Genomic DNA, 22,307 nt, shown 5'->3' with positions numbered 1-22,307 from the left:
TTTTGTTGTGTAATAACGTCTCTAATATGATTATTGCTTCGGTCTTCCAAAAAGATAGCTTCTGAAACATGTGTTGAACGTTCTATACTTCAAACGCTCGTAACTTCCTCATATTAAACCGGATTGACTCGAAACTTGTTTCTAATCATTCGGGTCTCGATAAGCAAACGTGTCTATCGAGTCTTAACATCGATTTGCGTGCATATGGTCGTTAATATTCGTAAGCTAACTCGGATTAATTTGAGACGTGCTTGTAGTTCACTAATGATTTTAAAAGGAACTAGTTTTGTACAAACAAACATAAAAATTTATTTTCAAAACCACTCCGAAGGGGGTGCGAGATTTTACCATTCCATTTCACTTGCGATTTATGTTTACACTCCCTAGCGTTTCTTCCTTGTATTGACAGTTATGGATTAGGTTGAGTGACATCATCATTATTAAAAATGTCGCAAGTGGCATGCCCGAAGGGGCCAGGGTAGCCGTATGTCACGAGTGGCATGCCCGAAGGGGCCAGGACTATTATTATGTCGGGACCAGCATGCCCGAAAGGGCCAGGATAGCCGTATGTTGGGCCGGCATGCCGAAGGGGCCAGCACCATTATTATTACGCCGGACGCGGCATGCCCGAAGGGGCCATTATCATTATTATTTCGGGACCGGCATGCCCGAAGGGGCCAGGATAGACGTATGTCGGAACCGGTACGCCCGAAGGGGCTATTACTATTATCATTATTATTACTATCATTATTACTATCATTATTATTTTTACTATTAGGCCGGAAGCGGCCGTCCGAAGGGACTATTATGATACTAAATTCATATTGTATATTCTAATACTTGCGTATGTTGTATTTATATTGTCTATGCTAGAATTTGGACAAAGGTCACAGGTCTTGGTTCGAAATGCTGTATCCGGTTATTTACAGTTTGATTTCTAAACTCGTTTATTGTCGCACTTTCCTGATTTACGATTCACTGATGCTTTACATACTCAGTACATATTCCGTACTGACCCCATTTCTTCGGGGGGCTGCGTTTCATGCCCGCAGGTTCAGGGACGCGACCCAACTACTTAGGGGGAGTCAGCACTGGGAGTCAGACAGCTCCATTTGCTTCGGAGGCTGTCCCTGTTTTGGTATAATTTTTTGTATATACTTTGCAGGTCATACTCTTTAGAAGTCTGCGAACAGCATGGGTGTCATGATTTTTGTTTGGCCTTATCGGCCATTATTTTGTTGTACAGAAGTGGTGGTAGCCTCTTTGGCTCGCCTTGTCCTATGTCATGTGTATATGTTAAAAGAGTATGCATTTTCAGATAACGTTAGTTGGTAAGGAGTACATAGTTGATTGAAAGGTATTATGGTCTGTATAAAAACAGTGATCTCTACTTTGAAAAGTTTCATGTCACTCTTTTAAAAAAAAAAAAAAATTGAGATGACAGATTTTGATAAGAGATGTTGATAAGAGCGAATATCTTAGGGTTCGCTCGACTCTGAAGGGAGTCGGGTGCCCATCATGCCCTACCAAGGTTAGGGTGTGACAAATTGGTATCAGAGCAGGTCAGTCCTCGGCATGTTCGCAGACAGTGTCTAGTAGAGTCTTGTTTATCGGTGTGTTGTGCACTACATCTATAAACAGGAGGCTACGAGACATTAATAGGGTGTCCTTCTTTCTTTCATGGTAAAGATCGTGCGGATAGAGCTGTGTCGTAAGTGAAGCCCCTAATCTAATAACCTTGTGTGATTTCAGTGATGACTAAGAAGGGTAAAGCGACGGCAGCCCAGAAGGGCAAATCAGTTCTGGATGAGGCAGTTAGCCGAGCCCCCAGGTCCACCAGAGCTCAGACTTATACTGGGATACGTATTCGGTCCCAGAGTCCTCCTACTTCCCCATCTTCGGAGGAGCTCAGAGGGGCACCTGATCCAGCCCCAGCTCCAGCACCAGCATCAGTACCTCCAGTCCCTCAGCCGGATGCTCAGCGTCAGGAGATTAGAGAAATGAAAGATGCTATACATTTGTTGACTCAGATACTTGCTACCCAGGCTGGACGACAGGATAGGGGTCATGAGTATCCAGATAGGGCTGCTAGTGCCAGGGCTCGAGATTTTCTTACGTTAAATCCCCCAGAATTTAAGGGCACGTACCCTAATGCTGATCCTCAGGAGTTCATAAATGGTATGCAGCGTACTTTAAATGTGATGAAGGCGTCAGCCACGGAATCTGTTGAGTTAGCTGCTTACAGGCTGCAGGGCATAGCAATAAATTGGTATCAGTCATGGAGACTATCGAGGGGTAGTGACGCCCTTCCGCCGACTTGGCAAGAATTCTCAGATGCCTTTATGCGTCATTATATGCCACCCGAGTTGAGACGAGCAAGGGTCGATAGGTTCCTTAATTTGCGACAGGGTAACATGTCTGTTAGAGAGTATAGTGTGGAGTTTGATTCTCTGGCGAGATATGCCCCTTCTATAGTACAGGAAATGGAGGACAGAGTTCACCGATATGTGATGGGATTAGAGCCGGAGTTACAAGAGGCTTGTATGTCAGTAGCGATGCAGCCGGGTATGGACATAGCTCGTGTTCAGGCTTATGCTCAGGGGGTAGAGGATCGTAGGCGCCAGCGAGAGGCTATTTCGGAGCAGGGTGGTAGTCAGCCTAAGAGGGCCAGGTCAGAGGGTCGGAGTAGGGGTCCCACTAGAGAAAGCAGACCCCAGCATAGTGCACCTTGGCACTATCGTGGGCCTCAGCGGGGTAGGTTGACTTCCCCTCGACAGAGACAGAGTTCTTCTTATGCGTCGGGTCCTCAGCAGCAGGTGCGGTCAGGGCAAGAGGTGATGCCCCCTCCTCGATGTGCGACTTGCCGGAGACGTCATATAGGACGATGTCGACAGGGTGTGTGTTACACTTGTGGGGATCCGGGGCACTATGCTAGAGATTTCCCACAAAGGGTGGGTAGTACTATCCCTGGGGATTCGGTCGCAGCGTCGTCACCGTCAGTAAGAGCCCCCGAGACAGGACCCCCGACTTCTTCCGGCTGAGGTAGGGGCGGAGGTAGAGCACCTAGTTCCAGTGCGGGGCCACATCGTATTTATGCGTTAGGTGGGAAACCGGGTCCAGAGGCTTCACAGGATGCACCACCAGGTATACCCTTCTTCAAATAATCTATTAGTAGGTTCAAACTATATACGAACTGTCTCTTGTCACTATGACATGATACATCACGACATAAGTCGGAATATGAGCATAGTGGTTAACAGGGTGAATCGAGATAAAGAGTTTTATGAGACACTCAGTTAACACCTTAAGGGAAGAAATGCCCCATAACACAGCGAGACTATTGCTATAAATCCGAACTAAAGTAAGTAAATAAGAGATTACCTTTGATAGGATCTACGGGATCAATTCAACATTCAAGGACGAATGTTCTAAAGGGGGGGGGGGGGGGTGGGGGGAAGATGTTATATCCCGTAATTTTGAACATTCGGAAAAAATTCGAAATAATTTTGGCTTGTAAGAAATGAGGCCATATTTTGGTTGTAGCCAATATGTGTGTGTTACTCATGAAAGATATGGGTGCAGAAATACGGAGGAAGGCCAAGGGCAAATTTGGAATTTTGAAAATTAGTTTCGGCAATTACAAAATGTGATCCATACGTCATTGGGCTCAAAATAAGTAATGAAAATTAAGGCCCAATTGGAGGGGGTGGCCGGCCCTATGGCCAAAGGACCAAGTCCATGGAATTATTCCATGTGACAAATTAATTAAGAGGATAAATAAATAGATGATTATCCATAGAAGATTCAAGACAAAGTAAAACAAAAGAAGACAGAGAGGAGAAAGAGAAAAGCCTTCGGCCAAGAGGAGAAAAAGAAGAGAAGAGAAAAAATTTTGCCCCTCAATCTTTGATCCAAAAATCCTAATTTTCTTGTATTTCCATTAAGCTCAAAACCCTCTCCAACATGGTATAATTATTTTGGCAAGGGAACAACTTTAGTGGCAAGTGGAAATCTTGGGAAAAAGGTAAGAGTTTCATGTTCTTATCATGTTATGGGAGGTTATATATGTTATAGTATGTAGGAATGAATGAAAAGTATGAAAATTTTGTGTGTTGTGGTTGTATGTGTGTTGGCCGTGAACATTAAGTGGAAGAGGATCATAAATTAAATTATTTAGTATGTTAATCATGTTGTTGTAGCCTTGTGATGAAAATGGAAGGCTAATGGTTTTAGTTGGCATGAGAAAATTGTTACTAAGTTGTTGTCGGAAAGTGTGTGATTTTATTATAGTCCATGTAACTATGAAAATGAAGTTGGAAGATGCAAATTATGATGATTGATGGTGAAATTGGAAAATGAAAATGTGTTGTGAATGATTATGTGGAAGATTGGAAGTTTTAGGTGAATTATGGTCTTAATGGAATTATGGTATATTTTGTGGAATAATATGAAATGCTCTCGGATTATATGTGAATGGCCCCGAATCGTATTTATATGGTCTTAAGTAAATTAATGAATATGGAAATGTTGATATTAGTTTGAAATTGTGAAGTTGGAATGGAAGTTGTTGCATAATGTAGAAGAGAGACTATTTGTGCTATAATGTGTTTTGTGATGAGTGTTGATGTTGTTGTTGGTATAGTTGGGTGTTGTTGTTGGTGGTATGGCCGAGATAAATCTCGGGGATGTTGAATTTATAGGGGAAATGCTGCCGAAATTTCGGTAGACAGTATGAATTTAAGATTTAAATTCTAAAAGTATATGACTTACATTTGGCAACTATGACCAATTGTAGATTTTGGACGAAACGGGAATTGAGTTTGGACGAGCGTAAGAAGCAAATAAGGTATGTAAAGCCTAACCTTTCTTTCTTTTGGCATGTCCTAGACATAATAGGTTATGGTACAAGCCTCGGGGGAAACTCTATTCCTAGAAACCTGAGCCTAATTTTGACTCTTATTCATTCAGTGTAATTGAATTAGGCACCTTATGTTGTGATAGAAAAATAGTTTAAACGTTCGTAACTTTTTATACTGAACCGGATCGCCCCACAAACTTTCATGGATGACTTCACAAAGCCTATTGTTCGAAATCTATGTACGCCACCTCGACTTGACCCGAGTTGGGCCCACAATCCTCGAAACCTTTTTCGTATTGTTCCAGTTGACTTATTTCTGTATAATAATTAAGGGAAACCTTTGGCTATTGTCCCGACCACCGAAGGATAGTGTTTTAACTACCTCATTAAGTTCTATAATACTTTTGTTGTGTAATAACGTCTCTAATATGATTATTGCTTCGGTCTTCCAAAAAGATAGCTTCTGAAACATGTGTTGAACGTTCTATACTTCAAACGCTCGTAACTTTCTCATATTAAACCGGATTGACTCGAAACTTGTTTCTAATCATTCGGGTCTCGATAAGCAAACGTGTCTATCGAGTCTTAACATCGATTTGCGTGCATATGGTCGTTAATATTCGTAAGCTAACTCGGATTAATTTGAGACGTGCTTGTAGTTCACTAATGATTTTAAAAGGAACTAGTTTTGTACAAACAAACATAAAAATTTATTTTCAAAACCACTCCGAAGGGGGTGCGAGATTTTACCATTCCATTTCACTTGCGATTTATGTTTACACTCCCTAGCGTTTCTTCCTTGTATTGACAGTTATGGATTAGGTTGAGTGACATCATCATTATTAAAAATGTCGCAAGTGGCATGCCCGAAGGGGCCAGGGTAGCCGTATGTCACGAGTGGCATGCCCGAAGGGGCCAGGACTATTATTATGTCGGGACCAGCATGCCCGAAGGGGCCAGGATAGCCGTATGTTGGGCCGGCATGCCGAAGGGGCCAGCACCATTATTATTACGCCGGACGCGGCATGCCCGAAGGGGCCATTATCATTATTATTTCGGGACCGGCATGCCCGAAGGGGCCAGGATAGACGTATGTCGGAACCGGTACGCCCGAAGGGGCTATTACTATTATCATTATTATTATTATTATTATCATTATTACTATCATTATTATTTTTACTATTAGGCCGGAAGCGGCCGTCCGAAGGGACTATTATGATACTAAATTCATATTGTATATTCTAATACTTGCGTATGTTGTATTTATATTGTCTATGCTAGAATTTGGACAAAGGTCACAGGTCTTGGTTCGAAATGCTGTATCCGGTTATTTACAGTTTGATTTCTAAACTCGTTTATTGTCGCACTTTCCTGATTTACGATTCACTGATGCTTTACATACTCAGTACATATTCCGTACTGACCCCCTTTCTTCGGGGGGCTGCGTTTCATGCCCGCAGGTTCAGGGACGCGACCCGGCGACCCAGCTACTTAGGGGGAGTCAGCACTGGGAGTCAGACAGCTCCATTTTCTTCGGAGGTCGTCCCTGTTTTGGTATAATTTTGTGTATATACTTTGCAGGTCATACTCTTTAGAAGTCTGTGAACAGCATGGGTGTCATGATTTTTGTTTGGCCTTATCGGCCATTATTTTGTTGTACAGAAGTGGTGGTAGCCTCTTTGGCTCGCCTTGTCCTATGTCATGTGTATATGTTAAAAGAGTATGCATTTTCAGATAACGTTAGTTGGTAAGGAGTACATAGTTGATTGAAAGGTATTATGGTCTGTATAAAAACAGTGATCTCTACTTTGAAAAGTTTCATGTCACTCTTTTAAAAAAAAATAAAAATTGAGATGACAGATTTTGATAAGAGATGTTGATAAGAGCGAATATCTTAGGGTTCGCTCGACTCTGAAGGGAGTCGGGTGCCCATCATGCCCTACCAAGGTTAGGGTGTGACAATGATATCTTAAGGCAGAACTTTATTGTGCATAAGAAGCTAAAGGTGGAACATTTGTGATTATGAGAACTTGAAAAGGAATCTTATGTGTATTCCTGCTTCTTATTGTGATGCATGTCATATTCATGCTTATTATATATCTCCTGCATACTTATTATGACTAAAGATAAGGTTCGTACTGTATGCATTGATTTCTTGTTGTTGAGCATGTCAGATACATATTTATCATGGTATCTCATATGCATTGATGGTACTGATGAAAGGTCCGAAGGGAAATGATTCCGGACAAAGTGATGATGATTATGAGCCAATGGGCTAATAGACATGATTTATACGAGCCTAAGGGGATGAGACTTGATATGTGAAAACCCGAGGGGATCTTAAAGATCAGTGATGTCGGGTGGTATATGGAGCTCGCGAGTCCCTCATGGGTGACGATTCGTTCATGTTTGAACGTATGTATACCGGTTGATGGAAAGGCCTTGCTTTGCATTACATGACATTACATACATTTGCATATCATACATTTTGTTGGATTCCGTGTTGTATGACTTGTTGAATTGTGATTTGGATTGCCTTTTTCGGCCTTTGGATTTCTTGACAGATTAAGGACTTAGATGCTTATTTGATTACCTGATGTGCTTATGAATAGGAGTTTCACATAGGCTTAAACTAAGATTACTAGTATAGTTTGATACATTATTGTTATTGTGGACTAATAGTGGCTAACTGTGGAAGTAGTAATCGTAGGCCATCCCACATCTCCGTTTTTGTTAGGGTCGGTTGACGATGCTGCTGAGTATGCGTTATTTCCCATACTCACGCTACACTTGCTACACTCTTTTTGTGTGCAGATTCGTTTCCTGGTGCGAGTAGACCTCGAGGCGTGTCGGCCGTTGAGATGGTTATCTAGACGATTCGGGGTGAGCCATATACTGATCCATGGCACCGGATCTTCCTCAGTCATATTTATTTGTCCTTATTCCGGACAACTTATGTATTTTCGGAATGTATTCTCAGACTTATGCTTCATTTAGTCATTCTTGTACTAGTGACACCAGATTTGGGGATGGGTGTACTTTTATTTCCATATTTTATGATATTAACGATGATTAATACTTGAAATAACGTGAATGATTCTTTTTCCGCTTTAATTCTCCTATTAAGTTGTTTTAACAGGTTGTGGATGGCTTACTAACTTGGTGGGAGTTAATGCCTTCACGACTTATGAAATTGGGTCGTGACACATAGAGGTGATTGATATGTAAAGGTGTGAAAAAGTTGAAGGGATGATATCCTCTCCTTCTGATACAGATTTTTTCGCTTATTTTTCCACTTTCGAAATTATGCTTTGGAAATCTTAATTTGACATCCATTTACTTTATATATGAATTTTTATATCGAAAGAATAGAATAGATCTCTTTTGATTTTCTAAAGTATACAAATAAAAAGAAAAAGAAAAAATTGAAGTGGTATTAGAGCTTTGGTTGTTTTGATGGTATTAGAGCTTTGGTTGTTTGGGTTTCCCCAAATCAATTTTGCAACAGAAAACCAAGGTTCCTGGAGTTGACAGATGACGTTATTCCAGCACAACAGTCACACCCTTAGTTCACCACCTTCAGTTTTCGAGTTCAAACCCATGCATGCATGTCTAACAAATATTTGTCTTTAATCATATATGATATTGCATATAAAAGAATTGGAGTTGTGGAAATGGACGGATGATGCTATTCCAACATATTGTCACGTCCATTGATTAGAATATTTAGATCTTGAGTTCGAATCTACGTACACCCGTTAGAAAAATATATATATTTTTTAGATTTTTGTTACTCAGATAATCACGCAACTTATACAAATGATCTACCAAAAGTCATTTTTTATTTGGATTTTTGTTACTCAGATAATCACGCAACTTATACAAATGATCTACCAAAAGTCATTTTTTATTTGTTTGGGAAACAAAGTCACTAAGTGTTGCTGTTTCATTAAGAAATTATTTTGCGTTCAAGTTCAGATTAAAAAATATATATATAAACTAATTTAATCCATGCCCCTTACATTTATTTAACCCACCTAACAAAGAAAAGATTTATAAGACTAACAAGAAATGACTAAATCCATTAATATTAAATATGACTGTGGATGAACCACCCTCCGACATATATAATTTCATTTCATTTTACATGAAGTAGTGTATAACTAGTATAAAAGAATTGAAGTTGTGGAAATGAGGAGATGATGCTATTCCAGCAAATTGGTCACGCTCTTAGTTTAAAATCTTGAAGTCCTGAGTTCAAGTTTAGGTACGTGTGTTTTAAAAATAAAAATAAATATTTTCTATTACTCAGATGGTCACTCAACTTATACAAATGTTATACCAAAGTCATTTTTATTTTGTTTGGGGAAACAAAGCTGCTAAGTTTTGTAAATACAAAAAATACTTATATTTTGAATGCTCATACTAAATACTCATTTTTTTTAAGATAACACGTTAATGATTTAAACCAATTTAATATTTAAGTAACTATGAACTAAAATGAGTTATAACCTTATAAATAACATATTAATGAACATTAATCTAGACACCAAGAAAAATCATTCATAACAAAGCAAGTACGTCTATAAAGTTCGGACTTTTACATCCAATCCGAATAAAAGTTCAATAGATAAAAATCAAAACAAATACGCCACCGGTCATTACATACCATGAATATCGCTATATTCGTTTTTTCCGATATGCCCACCACCCCTTCAATCATTAAGAGTATTCCTCTACGTCATTCATCAAGACATGTTCACCTTGTCCACGACCTCGAGTTTGACCTCGATCTCGACCTCGACCACTTGCGTCGCTAAGACCTTCCCTGCTACAATATTGAGTATCGAGCATCTACACTAGTCCCGCCACCTCCATGACTCCTTTTGTGGCTAGACCCTCACCTTTTTTTTTTACCCACCTTTTTCTTTGCTTTTTCAATTATAGTCTTATGATGATTCAATTTTTGTCTTCCTCATCATCGAGCAAGCAGAGGATCGAGGATGGGAGACAACTCACGAACATTAGGAAAAACATTACGTACTTTTTCATCCAGTTTGTCGTACCAATTTAGCAAGTCCTTCTCCAATTTCAATAGCTTCAACTTGATGTAATTCATCTTATCCTTCACGTCCATACCAATATCAGTTAAGTGCTCAACGTAGCCACCTCTCCTTGTATTGTTAATACTCCTCAGACATTTATGGTTAACCAGTGGTGAAAAACTTCTCCAAATGAGTTCTATTAACATCCTTCCGCCATCTTCTTAAAATGTACATCGCAGGCTCTTTTTTCATTCACATGTGGGCTATTTCATTATGTGACAACAAATAATGCCACGTGACTCAAAGGACATGCAGTTGCAATTAAGGTAATCACCTTGAGGCACATGTTCGATTGTGAATACAAATTCATTCCCATAAAAGTCATTCATAATCAAAGCATCACTAATACTGTTTTTTCCACCCCGAGACTTGCGTCGCCATCAACTGAAGTAGACAAATTACAGTGCACTATTCAAGCGATTTTCACTTGAACCATCTTAAATATAGTTCATGTTAGCATATCGTGCAGTTGGACTTCCCACAAAAAGCAGGATTTGCACCTAATCTTAGTGTATTTGGGCTTGTGCATGGCTTTCAACTCTTCTCATCCGTATCCTATAGTGCAACCTCATACTACACAAAAATTTCCAGTAAGCTCCTGCCATTTACATAGCTGTCAAAGTACGCAGGCATTGTCTCGCTCCTCTGCATTGATTTCATTCCAGCCCAAAAGTAATCTCTCAAGTAAACTGGAACCCAACTTTGCCTTTCTTGATACATCTTTATCCAACATTCATTCCTGTCCATTCCATACCTTGTTTGAAATCTTTCCATCTCCCTTCAAATTTCTCTCTAGTTAAGTTGTCCAACACGATAGACGTGAACTCATCCTTTGCATCATCGTACAGATTTTCAAGACCCTTCAATTTCTTAGATATCTTTGCAAAGATATGCCATATGCACAAACCCCAGATAGTGTCAGGCACGACTTGACTGATTGCTGCCCTGATACTTTCACATTGATCAGTCAATATACACATAGCCCATAGGTTTAACACCCCCATGGCATCAATAAATGGTTCGAACAGCCAATTAAATGTCTCTATAGTCTCGTGTGATATAATGCACAATCGATAAGAACCGATTGACAATGGTGGTTGACACCCATGAATGAAGCAAAAGGCATCCCACGTTTGTTCACAAGATATGTAGTATCAAAGCTAACTACATCATGAAATTCTTGGTAAGAGGCCTTACATTGAGGATGAATCCAGATTACATCCTCAATCGCCCATCGAACCATGAAAGAAGCCCCTGGCCTTTATGTGCATTGCACATAAGAACTTTTTGATTGACTGAGCATCATTTCATCCATCCTCAATCTCCTGGTATTATGAATATAATTTCTGCAGTCCTCCAATACCCCCCTCCACCCCCTTTCCCCGCTTGAGCTTGGTGTGCTCTAATATTCTTAGCAACTTTAACACCTGCTCTATCATTAGCTTCCAGTGACCTCTTCAAACCACTAGACACAATCCTATGTCCAGCCATAATTCTAGATATTTCAGGATTCAATTCGTGTGAATGACATAAAACAACCCTGGTTATATGCCAAATCCATCAGATTCAATTTAGTGTTAACTCTAGCTGGACAACTGGTCCTCTTGCTCATCTTGGAGTCTCTAGACTTTCCAGTTGTATCACATATGTAAAGCACGTACTTCGGAGAATTTCTAATCAAGTCGTTACGCACTGATATCCTGATTATACTAAACCCCTTCAAGCTAGCATGCTCCTTATAAAATCATACAATCATCTAGGGTTACGAATTGCATACCTGCCACGGGGTCTTTTTCATGATCATATGCATGTTCAGCAAGTTTCATACCATCCCCAATGCATAACTCCATTCTAACATCCTCTGATTCTGTACTAGATGAATTTTATTGTCCGTCACTATTTAACACACTATCGTTGTCACTGAACCCAAACAATCCAACCATGATGTTCTTTACATTATTGGAATTACAAGATGCTTCACCAGAGGAACTAGGATATCCTTCACTGCTTTCTCTTTCCATTTTCTTTCGACATAATGAAAATTAAAGAAAATTTGGAAGATAAGGTGAAAGAGCAAATAGAAGATGAAATTGTGTTGTAGATGAAGAGTATAATGGAAGATGAAATTTTGGGAGGAAAAATCTTAACAGATCGCACGCCTAATTAGGATCTGCTGAAAAGTTTTTTACACGTTAATCAATACATGGTGATGGAGGGGTGATTTAGTTTTGGAGGGAATAGTTTGGGTTTGGAGGGAAAGGTTTAGTGGGTAAGCTACACGTAAGCCCGTCGTGTGAGAAGGGCAGTGTAGTACTTTTATTTTGTTTGGACGTTTTTTGGACAAAGATTGTTTCTCTAAATTTAATATTATATATATATAATACCTAACAAATATTTGGTCATAATTTCAAAAGTATTATGTGCTTACCAGAAAGAAAACCTAAGGTTAAATCTATCAAATTTAAATTGTAAACTCGTCTCTAACTTCAACCGTAAACACTTGCAAGCAAAGTGGAAATTAAGGACGAAGGTTCTCAAAGGTAAATAGACAAATTATGAAAAGTGTTGAGATTACAATTAGATCAGCTTCTTGTTTTCGAAAAATGACTTCAAATGCCAAACTTGGAGACCAGCCACGGACAAGCAAATAAGTAAAGATAATACAGTAAAAGTGGCCATCTTGGAATTAGTTGCTCTATTTAATTCTTGCATTTCTTCCTCCCTGTACAACTCAGACAATAAAGTTAGAATGTAATTATATATAATTATATATACAGTACTTAAATTATGACTAAACCTTCCTCCCTATCTAACTATTTTTATTTTTGTAAGTTTCATATTTAAATTGTGTCTTATTTTCATTATTTCCCTAAATTATAACTTTCAAGAGTTAAAATTCCCGAACTTGACAGGTTACAAAGTGTTTGTTAAAACTTTCTTAGAGGCGGATTGGGCGTAAAATAAGTCATTTTTGTGACTTCATAACGGCTAATTAAGCTCAAAATCAGATTATTATTTTTTATTTCTTTATCTTTATCTTTAGTTGTCCTCTCTTTTCTATAAATGAGAGGACTCATCCTCATCTTCAATTTCTCTACCGATTTGAGTATGTAGAAGTGAGTTTTTATCTGATTTTTGTTGTCTCTTTCTTATATATTCTTCTTCCATAAAACCCCTAATTCTTTTCGTAAAAGTCAAATTTTGGAAAGACAAAAACATTTTCTTAATTCCGTCGAATGCTTTTTGAAATCCATATATTCTCGAGGATAAGAAAATGGCTCTCCACCAAATGGGAGCAAAAATGACTTCCCTTTTAGTTTTATCCTTTTTATCTTCTTACAGTATTTATTTTTTACTATTTAATTAAAATTAAAACGAACTAGTAAAAAAATATTTAAATGAAACGTCCAGTCAGTTGACACTTTTTTTTAGTGATTTAGGAGTGTGAATTATGCGCACCAATAAATATTGAGTTCACAGAATTTAATCAAGAAAAGACATAATTAAACTTATTCTTAAACTTGCGCCGAAAACTCACTTAACAATTAAACACTAGTCTCACAATATGAGGTGTAATACACGCGCGTCACGTCATTAACATGTCAGCACCGTGTCAAAGACACATCAGCGCCACGTAAATTTTATCTAAATTTTATTTTTTCATTCTTCTTCATCTCTTTTATTATTTCATGATTTTCTTCTTTTACTTTATTATATTTGTTTATACTAATTAATTCCTAAAATCATCATAATTGAGAGGGGGACAAAAGAGGCCTGAGGCACCATTTCTTTCTTCTTCTTTCCTCAATTCGCTGGAAAATATTGAATAGGGCCGATGACCGGTTCGGATGGGTCCAAATATGAAACAACACGGTAACTACCGTTAAGTTCAGTTGACGTCATGAAAGTTCCAGTAAAAAGATGTTTTTTTTTAACTTTAGAAACATCGAAAAATGTCGGAAAACTTTTTCCGTCAAGGAAAACGATGACATTTGGGTTGGAAGAAATAGGAGGTCCTGGTGGCATGTTGGTGCGAAATATAGTGGATTTGTATTTTTGGATTCTTGATTTGAAGTAATTGAATCGGTCTTCTAATGGGACGATTACTGGTAGCCCATAGTCGCCGGAAATTTTGCGGATCGGTGATTTTGTGAGTTGCGTTATGTTTTTTTCTGATGAAGAAAGAGTAATTGGATGGACTGTTAAGTAATTTTCTTATGGAAATTGTTGGTGAAGAGAATGGACAGGAAGAGAATGATCATGCTTTGTTGCTGCCATTGTTGTGAAAAAAGTTTGATTCTTGATTGAAAAAAAAAGTGAAATTGTTCAGCTCCATAATCATCTTTTCCGGCGTGACATATCTGAGAGAGGGATACAACGGGTAAGGGGATCGAGAGATGGACCTCGCCGGAGATGGTGAAGACGAAGAGAGAGAGGGAGCTCGCCAGAGTTAGCCTGAACGGGGAGAGAGAGAGAGAGCCCATGCTCTGGGGAAGAAGATGGGAGAAAAAGAAACTTTTTTTTTTTCGTATAATACACATATCACAGTGGGCTCACCTTTTTAAAAACAAATTATGGACTTTTATTTCTTTTTTATCACATCAGCATTCAGGGTCGTATTTATTTCATTTCAAATAAATATAGAGAGGTAAATAGTTGTATGTAAAGGAGGGAATTTATGTCTTTTCTCAATTTAATCCTCAAAAGCTATGGTTAAAGAATTAGAGAAAACAATATATAGTTTAAAGAGGAAACTTACACAACGTGACAGTTTAGGTGCATTTTTAATGATTATCTCAAGAATTTTGATGACACGTGGCTTGGCGGCTGCTTTATTTTCAAATAACTAGTTCCTTGCAACATTTATCTTTGTAAAATAACTTGATTGTTAAAAGTTTTTTATAGTCGATATATAGAGTAGGCAATGACATGTATATGATCTTACCGTTCCCGAAGATAAAACATCTCATCATGAATGGCCGAAGATAAAACATCTCATCATGAATGGAAGTGATTATATCGAACAGTTTCTGCAGCTCAATTTCCATCACCTACAGGGAAAGGTTGTTTATTTGAAGAAAATATAATAAAAATGAAGACAAATTTGGGAAATTTTCTGCTTCCTTTCTTCATTCATCTATATCTGTATATATACAAGTATGTAGAGTATGCCCCAACAATGTAAGAATATGAAAACCAATTATGAACTTACACTTGTCCACTATCTATTTGTTGTCCACTATCTATTTTGTTCCCTAATGTAACAAACTATACAGCTGTACACTTATTTCTAATCACTGCTATGTCATGAAATTTGGAGGAAATTTTATCTCTCCAGCTGGCAGATCTGAAAATGATTTCTGGAACTGTTTATTTTCATTTGGGCTTTGCAGTTGGATATCTGAATATTCATTTATTGGGCCTGTATGATGAGGCCCAAGACTGATAGAACAGTTAGGCCCAAAACTAGTGCAGGACAACTTTGTTTGTTCCGCCTCTTTCCCTTTGTTCATTTGGATTAATCGAGCAGCTTGTTTTTCATCTTCTCTAAATAACAATGGTGCATCTATTTTTGTAAATCCAACATCCCCCCTCAAGTTGGAGGGGAGAGAATCAACCCCCAACTTGCGAAGAATGGTATTGTGAGCTGGTCTTGATAAAGGCTTTGTGAAGATATCTGCAACTTGAGATGCAGATGGAACAAAATTTAGAGAAATGAGACCTGCGGTGAACTGTTGGCGCACAAAGTGGCAGTCAAGTTTGACGTGCTTTGTGCGTTCATGAAACACGGGGTTTCTAGCAATGTGGAGTGCCGATTGACTATCAGAATGGACCGGGATTGGTAGCTTAGGCGGAGCTGATAGATCTCGAAGAAGACGATTCAACCATGTGACTTCAGCAACAACTCGTCGCATTGATCTATATTCTGCTTCCGCAGATGAAAGTGATACTCAAATTTGTTTCTTGGATTTCCAAGAAATCGGAGAGCCACCCATGCTTATAAAATACCCGCTGACAGATCTTCTCGTATCCACACACGAGGCCCAATCGGCATCGCAGAAAGCAAGAATGGAAAAAGAAGGATTGCTACTGAAGAACAATCCTTGACCTAGAGATTTTCGAAGATATCGAAGAACACGAATTGCAGCATCGTAATGAGGTAACCTTGGGGACTGCATATACTGTGACAAATGCTGAACCGCAAAGGCTAAATCTGGACGAGTGTGAGTTAAATAGTTGAGTTTTCCAATCAATTTTCGATAGGAAAAAGGATCTGTGAATGGTGTTGTCACGACCCAGCTAGGGGCCGCGACGGGTACCCGGAGCAATTATCGAGCACCGCTTACTCTACTGCTTGTCTTGCTCATTTGATACTCTTTTATCAATTTTACATACCAATTGTAGGAAAATCATATTTAATTAAAACATAAATACTTTATATACATTTGCCTCTTGGCCATCAAAATAATACACATACATATGAAAACATCTTGTGAGACCATCTAACCCACACTGCGTATCTACGAGCCTCTACTAACATAATGAATACATAGACGGAACAAAACTCCGTCATGCCCAAAATATGCATGTATGAATGTACATCAAAAGAATAGCCATAAGCACCTCCGAACAATGGAGTGCTATCTATCTCTGACAGCTACTGAGGACCTGGGCCAAGCTTTCCTCCCTGTCTACCTGTGGGCATGAACACAGCGTCCGAAGAAAGGACGTCAGTACGAATATTGTACCGAGTATGAGAGGCATACATAATGAAAGGAAACATCAATAATATGAGGATAACATCAACATGAGACATCTGGATCTGACTGATAATCATAAATGAAGTAATGCATGCTATCTTACTCATACTCATCATCATAATATGTATGCATCATATGCAAGCTGCCCGTCCATGTCGGAACGGTGTGATAATCAATAATATTAGCCCGCGTCCAGGCCTCCCGCGTCCGGGGTACCATCTCATGCCGCCCACTAGTGGTGTCTGCCCACGCCCGTAGGTCGTGGTGTATCCGTATCACCGCCCGCCGAAGCGGTGTCTGCCCGGCCAACTAGGCCCGGTGTGAATGCAATCATGACATGCTTAATGTAAATACTCATAGTAATATGCTTATCATAAAATACTTATCTTATCATAATGCGTATATATGACTCATGATTAACTTTACTCTATCGGGGTGACGCAAGGTCGTGATCCCCCGATTACATTATGGAACCATCATGGACATTCTGCCTCACCTTGAAAGGACTAGTACATAAGGTGAGTGTAGGCAAGGAATAACATCATCATCATTCTAGTGTCATCATACCGTATAACTTATCTCATATAGACATTCATAGGCATAAACTTTTAACTTCTTAGAATGTAAGAATTCATGAAAGGAATTGGGATTCAAACTAAAAGATTCATGCCATTAGAAAGAAGGACTAGCCTCACATACCTTGGTCGTTTAGCTAAGATATCGCTCACTTGTTCTCCGTCGATATCACGTCATTAACTTCATAAGAGAATTCGTATCAACATTAGTAAACTAACTATAAGAACAAGTCGCTAATTCTAGGAGAAGTCGGACAACGCTTCCTTCGCTCTTACCACTTTTCCCACGTTCTATATCAACTCCCAATATTCATAGTATTATTCGCAATATCATAATCGACAATCGTCATTTACGTACATTTGGCAAAATCCACCATTTTCCTCCAAATTTTCCCTTATTTCTACTTCCAGCTCATCCTTGCGTTTTCATGCATTTAATGCTTGTTTCATGATATAAACATCATTTATAACGTATTAGTACTGACAACTCTTCAATATTCATAGTTCAATTCCACTATCATTCATTTATGTCACGATTCACTCAATAATGACCCATTTCTATGTTCTTCTACATTTCAAGTGTCTAAGCTTTCCAATACTTCAAACAATATGGAATAATCATGAAACTTACCTTGGATGATGGTTGAACAATCCTTAAGTTGAAATACTTCAATTAGCCAAAACCCTAGTTCCACCCTTTGTGGGATTTCTTGACTTAGATGATCCTTTGTTGTGTTCTTACACTTGATTTCATGAATTTGGTGTTGTTGGTCTTGATGTTCTTTTGATTCTTTGGGATTTCTATAGATGAAGTATGTGGAGAGGTCTAGAAGTTTCTTGAGTTGTCTTGATGAAAAATGAAATGAAATGAGCTTAAGTCCCCTTTAAAAATTACAAAATCTGGTCTTTAATGAATTATCATCGGGATGAACAGTGGTCGTAAACCACCATATACGGACCGTATTTTGATTTACGGTCCGTCCTCTATGGCCGTATTTAATCATTTCAAAGACAGAAAGTTTGGCTGAGGATTATGGCAATTTACGACTGAGGTTTACGGTCCGTAAACCAGTTTACAGGCCGTCCTCCAAGTCGTATTTAACCATTTTCACAATTTACAGAAAGTTGAGATTTTTGACAAGCTGGAGGACGATTGCACTATACGGTCCGTAAATCACTTTACGGGTCGTATAGTGCCATATACGACCACTGGGCTGAAAAATTTTCCGCGACTTTCTTATTTCCAAAAATTCATAATTAGCCATTCCCGACTTAACAAAACATCATACACTCAAACTCTTCCTCATTCCACTCATCATACAAGTACGGAGAAATTCCCGAGGTATAACATTCTTCCCCCCTTTTGGAACATTCGTCCTCGAATGTTCGACACTTGGGAATTCTAGAAAAAGTTTGCCAGAGTTTCCCTTGTAATTTGGACACTACTTTTCCATTACAACAACCCACAATATCTTCGCCTCACAGGGCTATATCACAATATCAACACATTTATGGCCACACACGACCAAAAACATAAAATTAAAACATACATACCTTACACCATCGACGTCTCATCTTGAATCTCTTCTGGGGATTGGAACAAATGGGGGTACATAGATTTCATCTTCTCCTCCGCTTCCCAAGTCATTTCTTCCCGATTATTGTTCCGCCATAGAACTTTGACTGAAGCAACCTCTTTATTCCGAAGCCTTCGTACTTGTCTATCCAAAATGGCAATAGGCATTTCCTCGTATGTTAGCTTCTCTGTTACTTGCACATCATCAACCGGAACTATTCTTGTTGGGTCTCCAATACACTTGCGGAGCATCGAAACATGGAACACTGGATGCACGGATTCGAGCTCTGAAGGTAGGTCCAATTTATAGGCTACTCAACTCACCTTGCGAATGATTTGGTAGGGTCCGATATATCTGGGACTTAGCTTTCCCTTCTTGCCAAATCTTATCACTCCTTTCATCGGCGATACCTTCAGGAACAACCAATCGCCCACTTGAAATTCCAAGTCTCGTCGGCGATTATCTGCATAAGACTTTTGGCGACTTTGAGCTGTTAACAGTCGGTCTCGAATCACTTTAACCTTTTCAACTGCTTGTTGGATCAAGTCGGTGCCTATCAATTGTACTTCTCCGGTTTCAAACCATCCAATTGGAGATCTGCATTTTCTTCCATATAAGGCCTCGTATGGAGCCATTTGAATACTGGAATGATAGCTGTTGTTATAGGAAAATTCGATAAGAGGCAAGTGCTCGTCCCAACTACCACCAAAGTCCAGCACATATGCTCGTAGCATATCTTCCAAGGTCTGAATAGTACGCTCGGCTTGTCCGTCGGTCTACGGATGGAACGCCGTGCTGAGCTTAACTTGAGTACCTAGACCTTCTTGAAAGGACTTCCAGAACTTGGCTGTGAACTGTGCCCCTCTGTCTGTGATAATGGCCAATGGAATACCGTGAAGTCGTACAATCTCCTTGAGATACAATTTAGCATAATCTTTCGCTGAATATGTGGTTCTAACGGGGAGAAAATGAGCTGATTTTATGAGTCTATCCACGATCACCCATATAGAATCATACTTCCCTCGTGAACGGGGTAATCCTACCACAAAATCCATGTTAATTTCTTCCCATTTCCACGTAGGAATCTCAATTGCTTGCAATAAGCCTCCTGGCTTTTGATGCTCGGCCTTCACTTGCTGGCAATTTGGGCACTGTGCTACAAATTCTGCTATGTCTCGCTTCATGCCATCCTACCAATATATCTATTTAAGATCATGGTACATCTTAGTTGCACCTGGATGAACGGAATACCGGGAATAATGTGCTTCCTCTAAAATCCGTCGGCGCAAGTTTGCCACATTCGGTACACATAGCCGGCCTCGATATCTAAGAACCCCTTCTACGGAAACTTCGAATGGAGACTTTTCCTTTTCCTGAGATAGATCTCGATAGTGGCTTAACTGAGGATCTTCATATTGTCGTTCCTTCACTTCTAGATTCAATGATGAAACTGTGGGGTCATTGATGCTAATACTTGCATCTCCTGAATCAATTGGCCATACACCGAGACTTGCTAACCGATGGACTTCATGAACCATTTCTCGCTTTTTCGAAGGAACTCCACATAAACTACCCATCGATTGGCGGCTAAGTGCATCTGCTACTACATTCGCCTTCCCTGGATGATATAGAATGTTCACATCATAATCCTTCAGTAATTCTAACCATCTCCTTTGCCGCAGGTTCAACTCCTTCTGTTTGAAAATATATTGAAGGCTTTTGTGATCCGTATAGATGTCCACGTGCACACCATATAAGTAGTGTCTCCACATTTTCAATGCATGAATGACCGCAGCTAGCTCAAGATCATGAGTGGGATAATTCTGTTCATGTTTTCGCAACTGTCTCGAAGCATATGCAATAACTTTCCCATTCTGCATCAACACACGTCCTAATCCCACACCGGAGGCGTCACAATATACTACATAGCCATCTGATCCTTCTGAAAGTGTTAGCACTGGCGCTGAGGTCAACCTGTTTTTCAACTCTTGGAAGCTACGCTCACAGGCATCACTCCACTAGAATTTAGCCGACTTCTGGGTTAACTTTGTCAATGGGGCTGAAATAGATGAGAAGCCCTCTACAAATCTTCTATAATATCCTGCTAACCCAAGGAAACTACAAACTTCTGTAGGCGTCGTAGGTCTTGGCCAAGTCTTCACAGCTTCTATTTTCTGAGTGTCGACTCGGATACCATCATCTGAAATAACATGGCCTAGAAATGCCACCGAGTTTAGCCAAAACTCGCACTTCAAAAACTTTGCATACAATTCCCGATCTCGAAGAACGCCAAGAACAATTCTTAGATGATCTGCATGTTCTGACTCTGTGCGAGAGTACACCAAAATATCATCGATGAACACTATCACAAAAAGGTCCAAGAACGGCCTGAACACATTATTCATTAGATTCATGAACACTGCCAGGGCATTCGTCAACCCGAACGACATTACTCGAAACTCGTAGTGACCATATCTTGTCCTGAAGGCAGTCTTGGGAATATCTGCTTCCCTAATTCTCACCTGATGATAACCCGATCTCAGATCTATCTTGGAGAACCATTTAGCACCTTGCAATTGATCGAACAAGTCGTCAATTCTAGGAAGGGGATATCTGTTTTTCACCGTCACTTTGTTCAGCTGTCTGCAATCAATACACATTCGTAACGAACCGTCTTTCTTCCTTACGAACAAGGCTGGTGCTCCCCATGGCGAGGAACTAGGCCTTATAAACCCCTTCTCAAGTAAATCTTTTAGCTGTGCTTTAAGCTCTTTCAGTTCTGCTGGAGCCATTCGATACAGAGGAATAGAAATAGGCTCGGTGTTTGGTAGTACATCAATAGCAAAGTCGATCTCCCTTTCTGGAGGAAGGCCTGGTAACTCGTCGGGGAACACATCTGGGAATTCATTCACTACCGGGACAGACTGGAAAGTCGGCACTTCCGCTTCCGTGTCATGAACCCGAACTAGATGACAAATATAACCTTTGGCTATCATCTTTCTCGCCTTAAGGTAGGAAATAAACCTACCTTTTAGGGAAGCTGTATTACCCTTCCACTCGAGTATGGGCTCTCCCGGAAATTGGAATCGAACTACCTTTGTCCGGCAATAAACATTAGCATAGCATGATGCCAACCAGTCCATACCCATAATTACGTCAAAATCTATCATCTCAAGTTCAATCAAATCAGCCCTTGTCTGACGATCACATATAATGACTACACAGTTCTTATATACTTGTCTCGCTATTACGGGATCACCAACCGGAGTGAATACCTCGAAAGGTTTAATTGGCTCAGGTCTCACCCCAACACAATCAGCGATATACGGAGTAATATATGAGAAGGTAGAACCCGGATCAATCAGAGCATATACGTCACGGGAAAATATAGTCAGGGTACCTGTAACGATGTCTGGGGAAGACTCAAGATC

The 22,307-nt window shown here is 39.6% G+C and overlaps 1 protein-coding gene across 1 annotated transcript in view; it reads right to left on the bottom strand.

Annotated features, from left to right (window-relative positions):
- Positions 1-12,502: 12,502 nt before the first annotated feature.
- Positions 12,503-22,307, bottom strand: part of LOC132618863 (transmembrane emp24 domain-containing protein p24delta7-like) — a 50,787-nt gene continuing 40,982 nt past the window's right edge. The window contains exons 3-4 of the mRNA XM_060333863.1: positions 14,942-15,014; positions 12,503-12,689 (exon numbers count right to left, since the gene is read on the bottom strand). Coding sequence (XP_060189846.1) covers positions 12,541-12,689; positions 14,942-15,014 — 222 coding nt within the window. The 3' untranslated portion in view covers positions 12,503-12,540. The remainder of the gene's footprint in view (positions 12,690-14,941; positions 15,015-22,307) is intronic.

This window comes from Lycium barbarum, chromosome 11, assembly GCF_019175385.1.
Source record: "Lycium barbarum isolate Lr01 chromosome 11, ASM1917538v2, whole genome shotgun sequence".
In the NCBI taxonomy this organism is placed as follows: domain Eukaryota; kingdom Viridiplantae; phylum Streptophyta; class Magnoliopsida; order Solanales; family Solanaceae; genus Lycium; species Lycium barbarum.
Note: the sequence above shows the minus strand (reverse complement) of the source record. Positions and strands in the feature narration are given on the sequence as shown.